At 38.6% G+C, this 16,663-nt stretch overlaps 2 protein-coding genes across 2 annotated transcripts; both read right to left on the bottom strand.

Moving 5' to 3' along the window:
* Positions 1–2,782: 2,782 nt before the first annotated feature.
* LOC149546785 (uncharacterized) lies at positions 2,783–3,441 on the bottom strand. The gene is made up of 2 exons (XM_089794053.1): positions 3,322–3,441; positions 2,783–3,184 (listed from the first exon to the last, which is right to left on the bottom strand). Exons 1-2 carry the CDS (start codon positions 3,439–3,441, stop codon positions 2,783–2,785), a joined length of 522 nt encoding a protein of 173 aa, XP_089650179.1.
* On the bottom strand, positions 3,432–4,623 carry LOC149546784 (uncharacterized). Its single transcript, XM_089794667.1, has 4 exons — positions 4,504–4,623; positions 4,132–4,364; positions 3,864–4,016; positions 3,432–3,722 (listed from the first exon to the last, which is right to left on the bottom strand). The coding sequence occupies exons 1-4, from the start codon at positions 4,590–4,592 to the stop codon at positions 3,535–3,537; spliced, it is 663 nt and encodes a 220-aa protein (XP_089650793.1). The 5' UTR covers positions 4,593–4,623; the 3' UTR covers positions 3,432–3,534.
* Between the last annotated feature and the right edge of the window lie 12,040 nt (positions 4,624–16,663).

Here is a 16,663-nt window from a genome sequence, read left to right as displayed (position 1 = left end):
CCTCCCGTGTATGTCTTCGTCAACATGATGGCCTGGTTCAGACTACTTGCTCCCACAGTAATTCTTTATCAACGGGAAGTATTTTTGCCTTCATTATCCAATACTTGCGACTTCAATATCCTGGCGAATTTCTTTGATTTTCCTGTACATGCATTTTAGACTCCTCCCGTATGCATTTCTAAACCAAAAAGCATGCGCTCACATAGTCAACCCTTCATGGAAACTTCCTCCGTTAGCCAACATGGATTCTGGCATACCGTATGTGCAAAAATTCCTTTATATTATGTCTTAGTAAACCTCCATGTCTACTTGGCTTCTTCTTGATTCAAGTACTTCACTCCCAGCATATGGTGTGGTGGATGTATAGTTGCAATACAGTATTACCTGTTTATTCGGTTTACTTCTAAATTTTCATTTAGCTGCAACTGGGACTCAACAAGGGGTAAAGCCTCCTCATTCCATCCAAGGAGTGCATCCACTGCATTAATGTGGATTATAATTCAAGTCTCTTCATGAAAAAGATCAAACCAACTTTCTCGAAAGACCATTTCTGGTAAGTATGCAGAAGGAAATAATGCTGCTCTTTTTATTTTTACTATTATATTGTGTTCAGTTTTCATAAGTGAATATTTATTTAGATTTTGCAGTCCCAGACATCAGAATTCAGAATTCAGGCTTACACGCATTCATCATCTCCATACAATATTGTCAAGGATTTGCCTTTATAACTTTCCCATCTTGAAGAACTCTCTAACTGCAGTTTATATAAGATGATTTTGAATCTGCAGACATTAATTTCCATTTGTGCAAGCTCTGCCATGTTTTGAAATTCTGAATCTGAATCTCATTGTCTTTTAAATTGTTTGAGCAGATTAGAATGACCTTCAAAAAACATGTATTTGAAAATCTCCCTGTTCCCTGCTTTCATGCATAATTTCCTCATCCTTTTGGTGCGAATGCTATTCCATGAGCATATATCTGCCTTTTATTCTGATATAAGACAATATACTATTGGACATTTGCAATCAATAGTATATTACATTCATTCACTGTGAGAGATGCAAATACTTCATAACATCTTCAGATTCTTGGCATATAGTTGTAGCATTTCTTGTAAGTTCATTTCCTTCAGCAATGCTAGACATAGTGAAATATGAAGAATATTCCTTTCTCATGACATTTGGGAGTCTAAATATTGCAAAAATTTGGAGTTCCATCAGGCCGTATGGTCTCCCTGTCGCTCGGTGGATACCTATTTGGTCATACAATGTCTCTCCCAGCCATACGATGTCTCTCCCAACCATACAGTATCTCCCAAGCCATTGTACGGTGTCTCCTAAAGACCTATCTTGCCGTTTGTACAGTGTATTAATGTCGTATACTGTCTTCCTGTCTCAAATGGTGTAGCCATATGGTTCAATTTCTTTCTCCCTGTAGTGATTTCAATTACTCTTTCAATCATTAGGTAGTACAGGATTGATCTTTATATGCATCGTAGAGTGATTATTTCACTTTATGCTCTTGATAGCCCGTACTTCCTTTCATTTTCCTCCACATGGCCGTACACTGTCTATTTTACACAAAGAAACGTGAATCGGAATCGGATCGGAATCGGCAAGGCCGAATCGAATCGTGAATCGGCAATGAATCGGCAATGAATCGGCGATGAATCGGCAAATTTGAAAAAACCCTTTAAATTTAAAGATTTTAACAATTTAAAACTTATTTCATGCACCCTTTATTGAATATAACTTAAGCACACTATAACATCATCAAATAGAAGTTAAAACTTAACATACATAAACATGAAACATAAAATCCATCACATACGTAACTATGTTATCTAAAATGTAAATTGTAGGCTAGCTGAAGTAAATAGAAATCAAATGATCATAATGATTTAAATCATAAAATGTATGTAAGATGATCCATAAGACATCAAATCATAAATTTATGTAAGAATCTAAGATGAAGATCCATGAAAGTTTGAAACTTTGAAACATATGTCTATCAATGATTCAGTATCAATATCTGTAAACAAAATATAAAAACAAGGCTCCAGCTCAAGCCTCAGGCTCATAGTCATCATCATCCTCAACATCATCCTCAAGCTCGGCTACAGCCTCAGCCTCAGCCTCTGAGTATCCAGTCTGCCTAGTAGCAAGGCGTCTAATGTAGGTCCTAGAGGACTGTCGAGCCATATCTCCCGCATATAAGATGGGCTCACGAATGTCGCTAGGGCCTGTGTCTGTGCGTGCACGTGTGCGTCTACCAATGCCTGAAGAACGTGCTCTAGCTGCCTCAGCCTCTATATCCACCTGGTCAATCCACGCACGGTCTTCCTCAGTGAAGACTGGATCTACAACCTCTATGAGCCACTCTGATTCTGGATCAATCTCCTCCAGAATGATTGGAGAGGAGTCAGTGCCCAAAATCTGTCTGATCCTAAGACGGAGGTTGTAATGAACAAAGACAAGATCATTCAACCTCTGCACTGTCAACCTGTTTCTCCTCTTCGAGTGGATGTGCTCGAACATGGACCAACTGCGCTCACATCCAGAAGCGCTGCTTGGCTGACTCAGAATACGAATGGCAATTTTTTGAGGTTTTGGGGTTGTGGCCCCAAACATTTGCCACCATCTATCTGAAATAAGGGAAAATAAAAATAATTAGTCTCATTTACAAATTACAAATTACAAGTTAACTCTAAAATTACACAATCAACTTTAAGTTTAGAACCTAGATTCATGAACATTGAATATATTATTTAATTTTTACCTGGCTATATTGTTTCCCGAGCATCTATGGCTACCCTGCTAGAGAAAAGTGGCCCTTCTTTATTATTGAACTTATCAAGCTCAATAATTGCAGCACTACTATCCTCATCAGTACTCAACCTCTGGATCACTGTATATAATCCGGTGAGAACCTCCTCATCCGCCTTGAAGTCAGGACGGAAACGAAATGCCGAATTCAAAAAGTAAGCTGCTGCATGGATGGGTCTGTGGAGCTGATTCTGCCATCTCCTATCAATAATGTCCCAAATAGGGGCATACTTCTCCTGCACTCCTGCATACTGAGCTCTAATGGCCTCCTTGGCCCTATCCATGCCCTCATATATGTAGCCCATAGAGGGCTTCTCCCCATCAGTAGTTCGTAGGAGAGATAAAAGAGGCTCAGTGGCCTACATATAAAGTAAAACAAAAATTTGAGTCAAAACTTAAACATAGAATAATTCAATAATATAAGGTAAAACTAAATCATTAAACAATTAGCATAGTAAACTGTAAAATATTAAATGTTAAATTGCAATAAAATTACCTTAAGTATTTCTCTAGCAGGTTTCCAAAAACCATCATCATCAAATATGCAATCCACCACATCTATCCCTGCAGTGGTCGTAGCATAGGAAGATGAAATCCACTCCCGCCCAACAAACATGCTCCTCAAATCATCCCTTGATGTCAACAAGGACTGCAAGGTGATGAAATTCGAGGCAAACCTCGTGATCCCTGGACGAGCTAACTCTTTGTCTCATGTGTACTTCCTCATTGTGCTAAGGACAAATGAATGATTATAAATAAACTTACATATGTTTTTTGCCCTTTCCACACATGACTTGACCCACTCAAGTTTGCCAATTTCCTCCAACATGAGGTCAAGGCAGTGTGCTGCACAAGGGGACCAAAATATGGTGGGGTGCCTCTCCATCAAAAGTTTGCCTACAACAATTTTAAGATAATTAGAAATTCAAATTTCAAACATGTTAGAACTTAGGAAACTTAGAAATTCTAAGTTAGAATTAGAAAAAGTTCAAAATTCAAATAAATTTATTTTCAAAACTTAAAAAGTTAAAAGTTTACCTGCAGCAACATAACTTGCTGCATTATCCGTCACCACTTGCACCACATGTTGTTCCCCCACCTCTGCTATAACTTCCTCAATAACCTCACATAAGTATGTGGCATTTTTTACATGAGCAGAAGCATCAATGGATTTGAGGAACATGGTATATCCTACAAGTAACAAAACAACGAATTATAATTACTATTAGCAATCAACAAATCAAAATTTGAAATAGTCAATCATGATTCAAAATTATGTATGTAGGAAAGTAGAATGATCAATCACCTCCACAGGATACAAGAAAATTGAGGAGTGTTCTTCCCCTCCTATCTGTCCAACCATCAGTCATGATGGTGCAACCCTTTTCGATCCACTCCTTTCGGTTGTCCTCAAGCTCATGCCTCGTATCCTCAACCATTTCCTCCAGGAGGTATCCACTCAACTCAGCCTCAGTTGGGGCTTTAAACCCCGGACCACAAATGGTAACTGCATCTATCATGTTCTGCCAATAAGGAGTCCTGTCACAAATAGATAATGATATTGATTAAAAATTTAGATGTCAAAAACTAAAATCATAAAACAAGTAGATATAATTAAAGTTTTACTTTTACTTTTAACTTTAACTTTGAAGATAACAAAGAAAAAAGAATCAATTACCTGGCTGCAATAAATGGAATGTTGCAAAAGTACCAGAATTTGCAAATCTCTTTTCTGGCAGCATCATGAATCTCCTTGTTCAAACCCATGCCCTCAAGCGTGGGTTGGGAGCCAGGAGTAGTGCAGGGCACAAAGTAACTATCCATTCTACTTTTCCGCACTCTAGGCCACAATAGGTTGGTGTTGGACTCTGTCTCAGTATGAGACCAACTACCACTAACACTCACATGAGCACTAGCACTAGGATGAAAAGGAGGCCTAGAAGAACCCTCTCCAACACAACCTACGGATGCGGAAGCTGATGCAGATGCACTTGCAGATGTAGATGCGGTTGCGGATGTGGGAGCATGGGAGCCAATACCTCTTAACCCTTCAAGTTGCATTTTCTTAGTCAACTTGTCTTGTTCAATTTTTTCTAATGCCACTAAACAAGAGCGTTTTGCCTCAGCGGTTTGTTGAGTGCAAACTGTGACATCATGGCCAAGTATGCCAGCAATGTGGTATTTCAATCTATAGATACCTCCCGAATTTATTTTTTCTTTGCAAAATATACATTTTGTTTGATATTTGGTTCTCCCAGGAAACTCTTCATTATATTTCCAGCATTCATCTTTTTTACCCATTGTGGAAATTGGAAAATGAAACCAAAGGGCTGCTGCAATAAAAAAATTCATGTAAAAAATCAAAGTTTGCAACTAATAAACAAAAACTACAAAACAACAAACCCTAGTTTGCAATTTAGTAAAACTAAAAATAAAATACATTCAAGATTTGCAAATGAACACTAAAAAAATTTAACAAAAAATGCATACTACACTAACATGCAAAAAAAAAACCAACACTTACCTCTTGCAAATGAGTTGAGGAGTGTTGATATTGACTCCTTAATGCTCCCAATGCAATTTATGGCCTCCCCAAATGGACTTCTGATCTCTTTGGTGCTCTTCCTTCTTGCCGGTTGGAAACCGATTGATTCTCTTTTCTCTTCTTCTCTCTCACTCTTCCTCTCTTCTACTCATACTAAGCAAATAGAAGGCTCTTTAGGGTTATAACAAAGAGGAAAGTCAACTTAGAAAGCAAATAAAACATGTGTTTTTTTTTTAAATTGAACTTTCTATCCTTGCTGCCGCGGCCGATTTCTGGAGATTCACGATGGCGATTTTGGCGATTTTTGCCATGAATCGCCGATTTTGGCGATTCAGGCGATTCACAAGAAAAAATCGCCACCAACGATTTTCGATTCCAAAAAAATCGGGAGCCATGAATCTTATCGCGATTTCGGTGATTTCGGCGATTTCATGGCGATTTTTGGAACTATGATTTTACATCATCTCCCAATTCGTACAGCATTCTACCTTTCAGGACCCTAAGGTTGTACTTTCTTCATTAGTGCTTCTTCCTGATATGCATGCCTTTTGAGGCTGTATGGTCCTAAATTTCTTCTTTTCCAGGCCGTACGGACCCTTACTTGACTGTTCTATTAATAATGTGTTCTTCAATAATTGCTTCCATATTACTTTATTTTTCATTTTATCATTTATTTATTTTGCCTGTATCTTTTTTTTTCCTTTTTTTTCTTTTTTTTTTTAAATTATTTTTTTTCTTTCCTCCTTAGTTGTCCTTTGGCAGACAAGCATTTCTCGCATGATATATTCTAAAATTCGACCCATTCACTGCTTCTGGTACTTCTTTCCCGTCCAGCATCCATAGCTTTATTGCCTCGTTGTTGCCCACTTCTCGTATCTTATAGGGTCTGACCCATTTAACTTTGAACTTTTCGAGTTTGGTTTCGTTCCACCCTTTCTACTTCAACACTAATTAGCCCGATTGGAACTTATTCAATTTTAAGTGTTTATCATGCCATGTTTTGCACCTATTTTGCATCACCTCTGTGGCCCATTGTGCCAATAATCGCTTTTCCTCAAGTTTATTCAAATTATACAATCTTTCCCTTAGGCCTAACTTATTCTCAATCGCAATTCTCAGACTTGGTATCATAAATTTTGCCAATACCACTACCTCTTGCCCAAACATCAATTGGAACGGTGTGTCTCATTGTCACTTGTATGTCGTTCAGTATGCCCAAAGTGCAAACGGTAGTTTTTCTTCCCAGTCTTCACCTTCTACCGCACATGACTTGCAAATTACTACTTCTAAAATATTGTTTGTAGCCTCCGCCTATCCATTCGCTCTTGGGTAGTACAGGCTTGAAAAGGAGTGATATATTTTGAATTCTATTGTTAATAGTTTGATGACGCGATTGACAAAATGCCCTCCACGGTCACTTGTTCTCTAAAACAAAATCCCATATTGGGTGATTATCTGTTCATATATGAATTTCACTGTACTAACTGTTGAGTTGTCTAGTTGGTCCCGTGCCTCTACCCACTTTGTCATGTACTCTGTGGCTACGACTATGCATCGACATCGGTGTACTCGACTTACTCTGAGAAGTCCCACGAAATCCAATCCCCATCGCTCAAATAGTTCTCATGCGTGTGACGAGTTAAGCGGCATAAAATCTCTCTTCAACAGCTTTCCTGCACTTCGGCAAGTGTCACAACCAACAACCCATTCTGGTACGTTGTTGTACACGGTTGGCCACCACAATCCTACCAGTAGTATCTTTCATGTCGTATCGGGTCCCATGTGTCCTCCCACTGGACCCTTATGTGCTTCTTTGAATACTTTTGGTATTTCCTCTTCTAATACACACTGTCGCAGAATGTGATCAGGCCCCATTTTGTATAGTAATCCATTAATCAATTGAAATGTATGACTTCTTAGTATCAGTTTCCGTCTTTCATTTTGTGACATCTCTTGGTGGTTGTCCAGTCGAGAGGTATTCCCCAATACTCTCGTACCATTCTAGCAGTATTGCACATCTGGAAAATCATCATTGACCCCTTCAGCTGGCTCTCCTGTTTTAATTCGCGACAGATGGTCTGCACTGAGATGACTCTTCCCGAGCCATACTATGATTTTAAATGCAAATTCTTGCAACAAAAGAAGCCACCTGCTGATTCTTCCTTGAATGATGGGTTTATTTACAAGATAAAGCAAAGCCTAATGGTCTACATAGAACACGAATGGTGTCGCTAACAAGTAATGTTGGAACTTCTGTACTACGTATACCATTCCTAAGGCCTCCCGTTCCGTTGTGTTGTAATTCTTTTCTACTTTTGACATAGTCAACTGGCAAAATACACCGAATGATCTAACCCATGGTTACCCATCTGTGCCAATGTTGGTCCTATTGCATAGTTAGATGCATCTACATGAACATGGAATTCCTTACCCCAATCTGGGTATGCCAGTATAGGTGTTATTGCCAATCGTACCTTCAACCCTTCAAATGACTCATTCTGTTCTTTCTCCCATTTGAATGGTACCCCTTTGCATGTCAATTTGTCCAGTGGGTATGATACTTTTGCGAAGTTCTTGATCAACCTTCTATAATACCCTGTGTCCTAGGAAGGACTTTACTTCCATTATGTTTGTAGATGGTTGCATTTCCATTATTACTATAACTTTGTCTAGGTCTATTTTTAGTCCTTCCTTACAGACTATATGTCCCAGTAATTTTCCTTGCGGAACCATAAATCTACACTTCTTTGGATTTAGAGCTAGTCTCACTCTTCGGCATCTCTCTGTACATTCTCCCAACGTTGTTAGATGCTTGTCTTCGATGTTGAATACCGACCACTCATCCAAGAATGCTTTGAAGTTTCTAACGGATGTCTTGTCAAATATGTGTAATATGATTCTTTGGAATGTGGCTAGTGCATTGCATAGCCCAAACATTATCCGGTTGTATGCGTATACCCCATCTTCTACTACAAACGTTGTTTTGAGCTTGTCCTCTTAGGCTATGCAAATTTGATTGTATCTTGAGAACTCGTCCATAAATGAATAAATCTCGTGTGCAGCTACCTCCTCCAATATACTATCTATGAATGGTATCAGAAAGGAGTCCTTGATGGTTACTGCATTGAGACATCTGAAGTCCACGCATATCCTAATTTGAGTGGTATCCTTTTTCAGGGATATCACTATGGGTGATACCCATTCTCTTGTTTGGACCTTAAAAATAATACCAGCCTCTAGCATTCGATTGATCTCGTCAGTAACCCATGCCACATGATTTTTATTCATCCTATAGGGTCACTTCCATACGGGTAGTGCACCTTCTACAAGTGGAATGCGGTGAACGCACAACTCCAGTGGGACTCACTTCAAATCTTTGTATGTACATGCGAATACATCCTTGTATTCCAAAAATATTTTGAATGCAGCTACTTTTAATACTAGATTCCAGTTATCTCCCACCAGTATGTTCTTTGGTTCAGTATCATCTCCTGGATTCATGGTTTGTACTGTGGCCTCTTCATATTTTATTGGTTTTTCTTCACTGAATACATGTGCAGGTGTTTCATCTAATTGTGCGTTCCCTTCTTTTATTTCCCTAAATTCTTTTGGAAATTCATCTCTGTTGCGTTCTTCCTCTATCATTATTATGTTGCAGCTTTGGAAGAGTTCATAATCCTCCATCTACCAGTGAAATAGTCCGTTCACCGAACCCAGATCATCATCCTTCGATCCACCTTCCATCCGTAGGACTCCTTCCTCATCTGGTTCCATCTGCTTCTTCCCTTCGTCCTCTCCTTCTAAACCGAACAATCCAGCTTCTTCTCCCACCATTTATGTTTGTAAATCAATAATGAATCTCCTCCTCTGCTCTCCATGAATAGTGTATTCTTCTTCCAATCGTGTTTAACCTTTGCTTGTATGAGCCATCCTCATCCCAAAATGGCATCATATCCCCTTCTTTTTCGCAATATGACTACAAAGTCGATAAGGAACGGTTGTGTTCCAATAGTCACCAATTGTGCCATTAGGATCCCAAGAGGTTTAATGCCATGTTGGTCTGCAGTTAGCAATTGGAACGTGGGTGGCCACACCATCGGCTGTCCCAACTTCTTCCAGGTATCTTCTGGTAGGACATTTACCCCCGAACCTCCGTCCACAATTGTGTCTAAGAAGATCGTTCCCAATATACCCATTTCGACGACCGCCGGAAGCCTTCCTAATGTGAGAGCTAGCAGCATTGGGTCTGCTGCACTTGTTCCGCTTTCCTTCTCCTTCCTAGGTTCTTCTGGTAGTTTAGCAGCCGGAGCCATGTTTGTGAGTGTCATTCGTATTTGGGGCATTGTGAAGATTAGATCATTAATTTTACTAGTACTTCAGTTTGTAATATTCGCCTTATGATGTTTTGTTTTGCACAGTTCCTCATTGAGATACCAACAATGTCCCCCTTCTCTGTTTGTGATTTCTCTATCTGCATACCTTTCTCAATTTTTGCCCGTGCTTCTTCTAGTCTCTTCTTTTCTTCCGTCGGGTCTGGGTACAACTTTGACTGTTTACGTGTAATTGCCAGGACTTCCTCTTCGTCAGTTCGTGATTTGATACTGATCAAATTCTCTCCTAATTTTGATTTCGGGCACTTGGCATCTTCATGGTCTCAAGGACCACACCATCTGCATAACAACTTCAGTGTGTTCATCGTTGTACAATTTCATGCAAAGTGGCCCCACAAGTTGCATGCCTGACATTGAATCATCGATTGGCCATTCGCATCATAATGAATCCAACTGCGACCCCCGTTATTATTGTTATTATTGTTGTTGTTGGTATTGTTCTATCCCCTTTCGTTATTTTTGTACCCACCCGAGGTGGCATCGTCATTGTTTGTGCTTCCATTCCCTCCTGACCTGGAAGCTTCCTGTGTCAGGAGCACTTGTTGATGCCCTCTTATTTTCATATTGAACAGGCATTCCTTTGTGGAATGTCCCGCAATTTGGCAGATATTACAGAACTGATTCTTCGGACAAGATCCCTTAGTGTGACCTTTTGTCTTGCATTCTGTGCACCATAGCTCATTTTCTTTGGTCTGGTTATTTCCTTTCTGCATACTCTTAAACTCTCTCATCATCCTGATCATATCCTTCTGGAGAGCTCGAACCTTCTTACTAACCTTTTCATCACCACTGCTATCTTCAAAAGAGGCTTCATCCAAGTCGGATGATCTGCTTTTCTTCTTCTTTTTTGTTTTCTGTTCACTTTCTAAGTCCATTGCTCGACTGTATGCTACAGTATACGACGATGGTGGTACAATCTTCATTTTCTTTTTAACACCGGACGTAGTACTTCTATGAACCATCCTTTTTTCAGCCCGTCTAATAGCTTACTTTCCATCTTATTTACTAATTCTTTTAACTTTCTAGCATATACACGAACAATTTCATTTTTCCCTTGTTTTGTGGTGTAGATTTCTGCTAATATCTCATTGTCGTCTCATAACAGTTGAAACTCTATAATAAATTCCTTCTTTATGTTTTCCCCTGTTGTTAGCTTTGCTAGATCGGTGTCAGAAAACCAATTGATTGCTACACCTCATAAGTTGGATGGAAATAGCCTTGCCCATTCGTCCTGGTTGTTTTCTCCATTTGCTGTCCAAATCGTCTCACAAGTTTTGCAGTGTCTGATCGGGTCAGTCATGCCATCCCCATCGAACTTTGGTAACTTTTCCTTTGGACTAGCCATCGGAACCCTTTCTTTCTTTTGTTGTTCGTTGTTGTCTGTACTCGCATTGTTCTGTACTTTCGTACCGCTCTGAACACCTGCGTTACAGACACCTACGTTCTCAAGTGGCATAAAGGCTTCCTCAAGGACTTGGTTGTTTCGACCAAACTGTATCTGCTCATCAGGTGTATCAAGGACAAAGATTTTACCCCACACTTGACTTCCTTCGACACTCTGAGCCGTGTCGGTACTTTTCCTTCTGTCCAAATTCCCCCTGGGCGTATACCAGTTTGCCAATTCTTCCTTTGTTCCTTCGATCACCCTTTGCCTTTCTTGGGCTTCTTCTATCAACCTTTCCCTTGATCGACTTGGCGACTGCACTCCATTTGTCAGTGCTCCCGTGGTACCATGGTCACCCCCTGTGCCACCACTATCGTACCCTTCGGCGAGTTGTTGGAGTCTGTGCCTCCGGTCACTTTGCTGTGTGCAGTCTAATACTTCCTATGCCACCCTTATGCCGTCATCTTCTAGATTATTAGTTCTATCTTTATTCAATGTGTTTGGCATTCATAGCACCCGGTCCTTATAGGCAACGACAACAAATGTTTACCGTACAAGGTAAACGGTTTATTAATGCATTCAGACAATAGACCATAACATGAAACACAGAAGTATTCCTTTTATTATTTGCATGTATACAAAAGATACTACAATATTCGATATGATTGATTACAATAATGAGTCCAAAATTCATTCTGGATGGTGTACATATATCTTTCTGAAGGGGTGACTCAACCGTCGCGCGCCCATTTGGATATTGTTCTACCCGTCGGCTACAATATAGATTTTACTGACAACAAATGTATTACAAGGAGTTTCAATTGCAACTTATTCTTCACGAAAAAACACTAACCTTTGACCTTGCTGTCAAGGTTACTTCTCATAAAGTGTTAAAACTCCCTCTGAATCTCATATCAATTTTTTTGACCTCTTAGTACAAGGTTGTCTCTGATGAAGTTTTAAACTCCCTCTAAATCTATATCATCCCTTTGACTTCCTAGCAGCAAGTTGTGTCATGCTTCATTGGTTTAACAAGTATCAATCTATCTAGGAATGTTAAAGCCTAGATATCCTCATAAGACCTTCCAACTTACATACATGGAACTTTATCCCTTGAATCAGTCTTTTAACTAGAGAGTCCATCTCGACATGGTCTACTCCCTCTGAATCACTACGATCAAGATCATTAAAAATTTGACTAAAAGCATATCCTATATTTGTTGCCTCTCTTTCAAGGTTGCCTCTAATGAAATGTTAGGCTCCATCTAAATCTCAATGTCCATCTTCCTACAAAACATACTCGAAGGAAAAGATCAAGGCAAATAGCTTTTATAATAATATAAGCAAGAGACTACAATAAGCCACTCCTATATCATTGATAGAGTTTCCAATCACTATCAAGTTCAATGAGAGACAATCATGCATAAATTATATCAACTACTAACTCTGTCAGTCATCAACCTCTATATTTGAAGTGACGATTACATGACTTCAAAACTCAAATACCCAATTATTCCAAAGTATTTGCAAATATGAACAACTCAATCAACACTATGAAACAATTACACTTCCAAATTTGAAGAATCTATATTGAAGTAGAAGTGACTCAACACGCATAATAAGAGACAAAGTAATCACAAAGGTCACCCATAACTTTCACAAAATTTTCAAAGACATGGGTATGATAGATATAGTCCCTCGTGGTTTATGGTGGATGACAATATACACACTATGTCATGTCCCCTTCTCAATTTTAGTTTTGGGCGACAGAATTAATCTATCTCCACATCCGGATAGATTAATATCGACTTCAGGCAGGATGCTATCCAGTCACGAAAAGGGGAACTTAATTTAATATATTCCAAGACTTTATTAAAGGTACAAAGTTCAGTCACTTTAATGTTTTAAAATTATTTACTTTATAAATAGCTTTAAGTGACTACAGGACAAAAATGACTTTTTAATCCCACATTCTTTGCACGTGGTACTTTTCCCTCATTCCGAGGCTATAAATGCACAAGTTTGCATTGGGATTAAAACAAGAAGAGAAATATATGAAACCATATGCACTGAGTTCTGGTTGCTTAAATGTGACTAGTTCATGACTGGGAGGACGAAAACCCTCTAAGTCTGGAGTTCCTTCAAGGAGTTGGACGTTACCCCAGCTTCTTCATCTCATACATTGAAGTACTATTGGGCAAAGTCGGCAAGTTCAGAAGGTCAGTTTAAGTAAGAAGTAAAGATTCAGCATTCTGTGTCAATTTGGAATTAATAAAGTAAGGGTCAGAACTAGGGCTAGATTAATTTTTTGTCTATGGCTGGTAGTTCCATCGTTTGAGGGTGAAAATCCAGGGAAGCCGCGTTGCAAGATTTCTTACGGAAGTTGAATATCAGATGGTCATTGTTAACGTGAATGGCTGAGTATAATGGTGAAAATGTTGCTATCGAGTCGGGTTTTTCTGCAGCAAGTTAAACTCACGGAAATCCGCACTGCTCAACTGGTGTATTAATATTCTTTGGCATCTAGGGAGAATCCGTCCACAATTTCCGGTTGGTCAAAGAGAAGTGTTACACAGTCGGGCTGACCCAGACTTATAGCATTCGAAGTTAGTATCTCACACGAGTGAAGGAATTTCAGTTTCTTGGGCCGCAAGGACGAACTCACGGGTTTATTCATTTCTCATATTATTATCAAACGGGTCGAGTTATACCGCCAGAGCTCATTTCGTGACTCCTTTCTAAGGCGACCTCCAGATTTGATGGCTCCAGTCTGACGCGTTCCACATTCATTTGTTTATGTAGCAGTGTGCGACTGCGGGTTTTACTTGTTGAAGGTGACGGGGTTGAATGTAGAAAGGGAGTCAAATTCAAACGGGGTCTATGGCATCTTAAGTGGTTAGCACAATCGACTCCATTCATGCAGGAGACATTACCAGTAAGCCCAACGTGCTAAGAGGTCTGTAACAATTTGCTTTGAAACCTATTCAGTGCATTGCATGTGAACAGAACTAACCTTCCCCATTTATTTCTAATAACAAGTTTGGTTAAAATTAAACCTTCTGTTAGTGGTCTGAAGAGAATCATACAGTTGCCTTTAATTTAATGTGAGATTGTGCTTGTGTGAGTGTGTTCCATTTAGCACTGTAGCAGTGGCTTTCAGAATGTCTATGATTTGTTTGACAAAACTCCTACTGCAGTAAAAAAACTCATCTGGCACTTTAATTGAATCAAAGGTCATGAACTGTTCTTTAGAGAAGAAGTGAAGTCCCTTAGTCTTTGGGGAACAAATTGATGTTCTGCAATCAGCAATTTTATTCCTTAGTTGAACACTTTATTTGTGTTACGTTGCACAGTACAGCAAATTCAGGAATCACTACAGAAGTCTGTGAACTGTTTGTTATAATTACCAATTACTATTACTTATCAACATTGCCTCAATTTGATATCAAAACGTTATAAAGTTCATCAGTACTGCTGTAGGTAATAGCTCAGTATATTCCACACTATTCAACCAAAACATTCCTTCCAAAATCCTTTGTCATATGATCTTGGCATAACATATAATGTTCACCGTAGCTATTCTGAGAGGATGGAGTGAAGGATGATGCCTCAAACTTCTCTCACAAAGAAGAGTAACAAGGGTTGATACCTTAAACTTCTCTCATAGAAGAATCCATTTTAAGGTGGTGGGCACCCTCTAGGGATAGATAATATTCTATTCAAGTATCTAAGTATCCTAGGATGTCAAAATCTGCAACCTGCTCTCCAACAAGTCCACATATCCAAGCATTGTACTCGATGCAACAAAATCATTTTTACTAATTTCAATCTCAATCAGTATATGTAAACATATCTTTACATATACCTAGCTGACAACCATATTTCTTAGAACATCTAAACACAAGGAGATATTACCACTCCTAAACTCTTTAATCCACTAAAAAAAATTGCTACCCCTGGTACTTGTTTACATTGAGATGCATCGTTGAAGATGAAATTCATTACAACTGCAAGAAGCTCATCATTCAAGCTTGTCAACAATTTAACAATGTGTTTCCAGACATCCTTCCCAACTTCCAGTTAGCCTTTCATAAATATGATAACACTCCAGCCAACTTGATATTGAAGAATGCATTATCATGTGGAATCTAGGGAAAAATAATTCTGAACAAAATAGAACAAATCAAGCTATTTTCCAATGCCAAAAATGCACATGTCAAGAGAATCAATCATGAACATAGGAGACCTCAGATGGATCTCTTGAAATATCAGCAAGTGCTTGCGTAGGACTCAATTGTTAGGTAAGTAGGGACTCAAGCTCATAGTGCTCAACAATTCTTCGAAATCAAATTGCGAAGTGTTGCGAGATTGAAATCCTCACTGTACTTGTTTGTCAATCTGAATTTGTGAATAAAATGACACCTTGCACCATATGGACATGTCCCCATCACTGTAAATGCTTGATAGGCCTCGGTTTTGGAGGGTGAATGGTAATCCACAAATCCTCTTTGTCGTGTGTAAATTGTAATGATATCATATACCATGTATAATTATTATTCTCCATATATTCTTTATTTTATAAATGCCATTGCACCTCATTAAGTGATGATCATAAAAATGACTTTCATTTGTGTTAAGAACCAAGCATCTTGTGTGAATACCACAAACTCACATTCACTCCATAAGTCATTTGATTAAACTTAGGAACCACACGATAGAAATTGATCAACTTGACCCTTAGATGATGTCAAAGAGTTTCAATTCTAAACCAGTTGTGTACAATAATAAATTGTTTTAAATATCATCCTTATGTAAAGATCGACTGATAGTATCGAGTACCTTATCATTCTATCATTGTAAATGGGATAGGATTAGCATGCATATTTCACAGAAACCACAATATTTGTAGGGAGAGTAATTATCATCTTCTTTATGAAATGTTGATTAAGTGGGTGCCAAAGGCTGGGAAGCCACCATATATATCAAAGGTGCAAAATGTCAAATTAAATAATTACAAGTATACCATTGTATACTGGAAGATAAAGCAGTTCCATGAAGAAAGAAAGTCCATTACCATGATAGTTACTAGGACTTTTATCACCACCAGAAATCAAATTAATAAACTTGATATATCATTTAATAAAAGCATTCCAAACCGGAATTATACCTTGTATTCGCTTCCACTGCCTAGACCAAGTGTTGATGTTTGTAAGTTGGATAACATCTCCAATTTGCATCGCATGTGTTCGAATAAGGATTGCCTTCATCAGCTCTTTTCATTAACACGATTAAGAGTTGACTTCTCTGATACCATGCTAGAATCAGAGGATTGCTGCAAATGAAATAATATTGCATATGATTTCTGTATTTTTCAAATCCAGCAATCTCCCTTGTATTTATATTGGGAATAAGATTTTGAAGACACGTCCCAGGGACATGTCTATACATTAATTTCGTAATTAATATAATAACAAATATAAATATATATATATATATATAGCCTTATATCTCATATACA

This window comes from Cupressus sempervirens, chromosome 7 (genome assembly GCF_028749045.1).
Source record: "Cupressus sempervirens isolate cs-2001-9-10 chromosome 7, ASM2874904v1, whole genome shotgun sequence".
Taxonomy (NCBI): Eukaryota; Viridiplantae; Streptophyta; class Pinopsida; order Cupressales; family Cupressaceae; genus Cupressus; species Cupressus sempervirens.
This window is presented reverse-complemented; position numbering and strand designations above follow the sequence as displayed.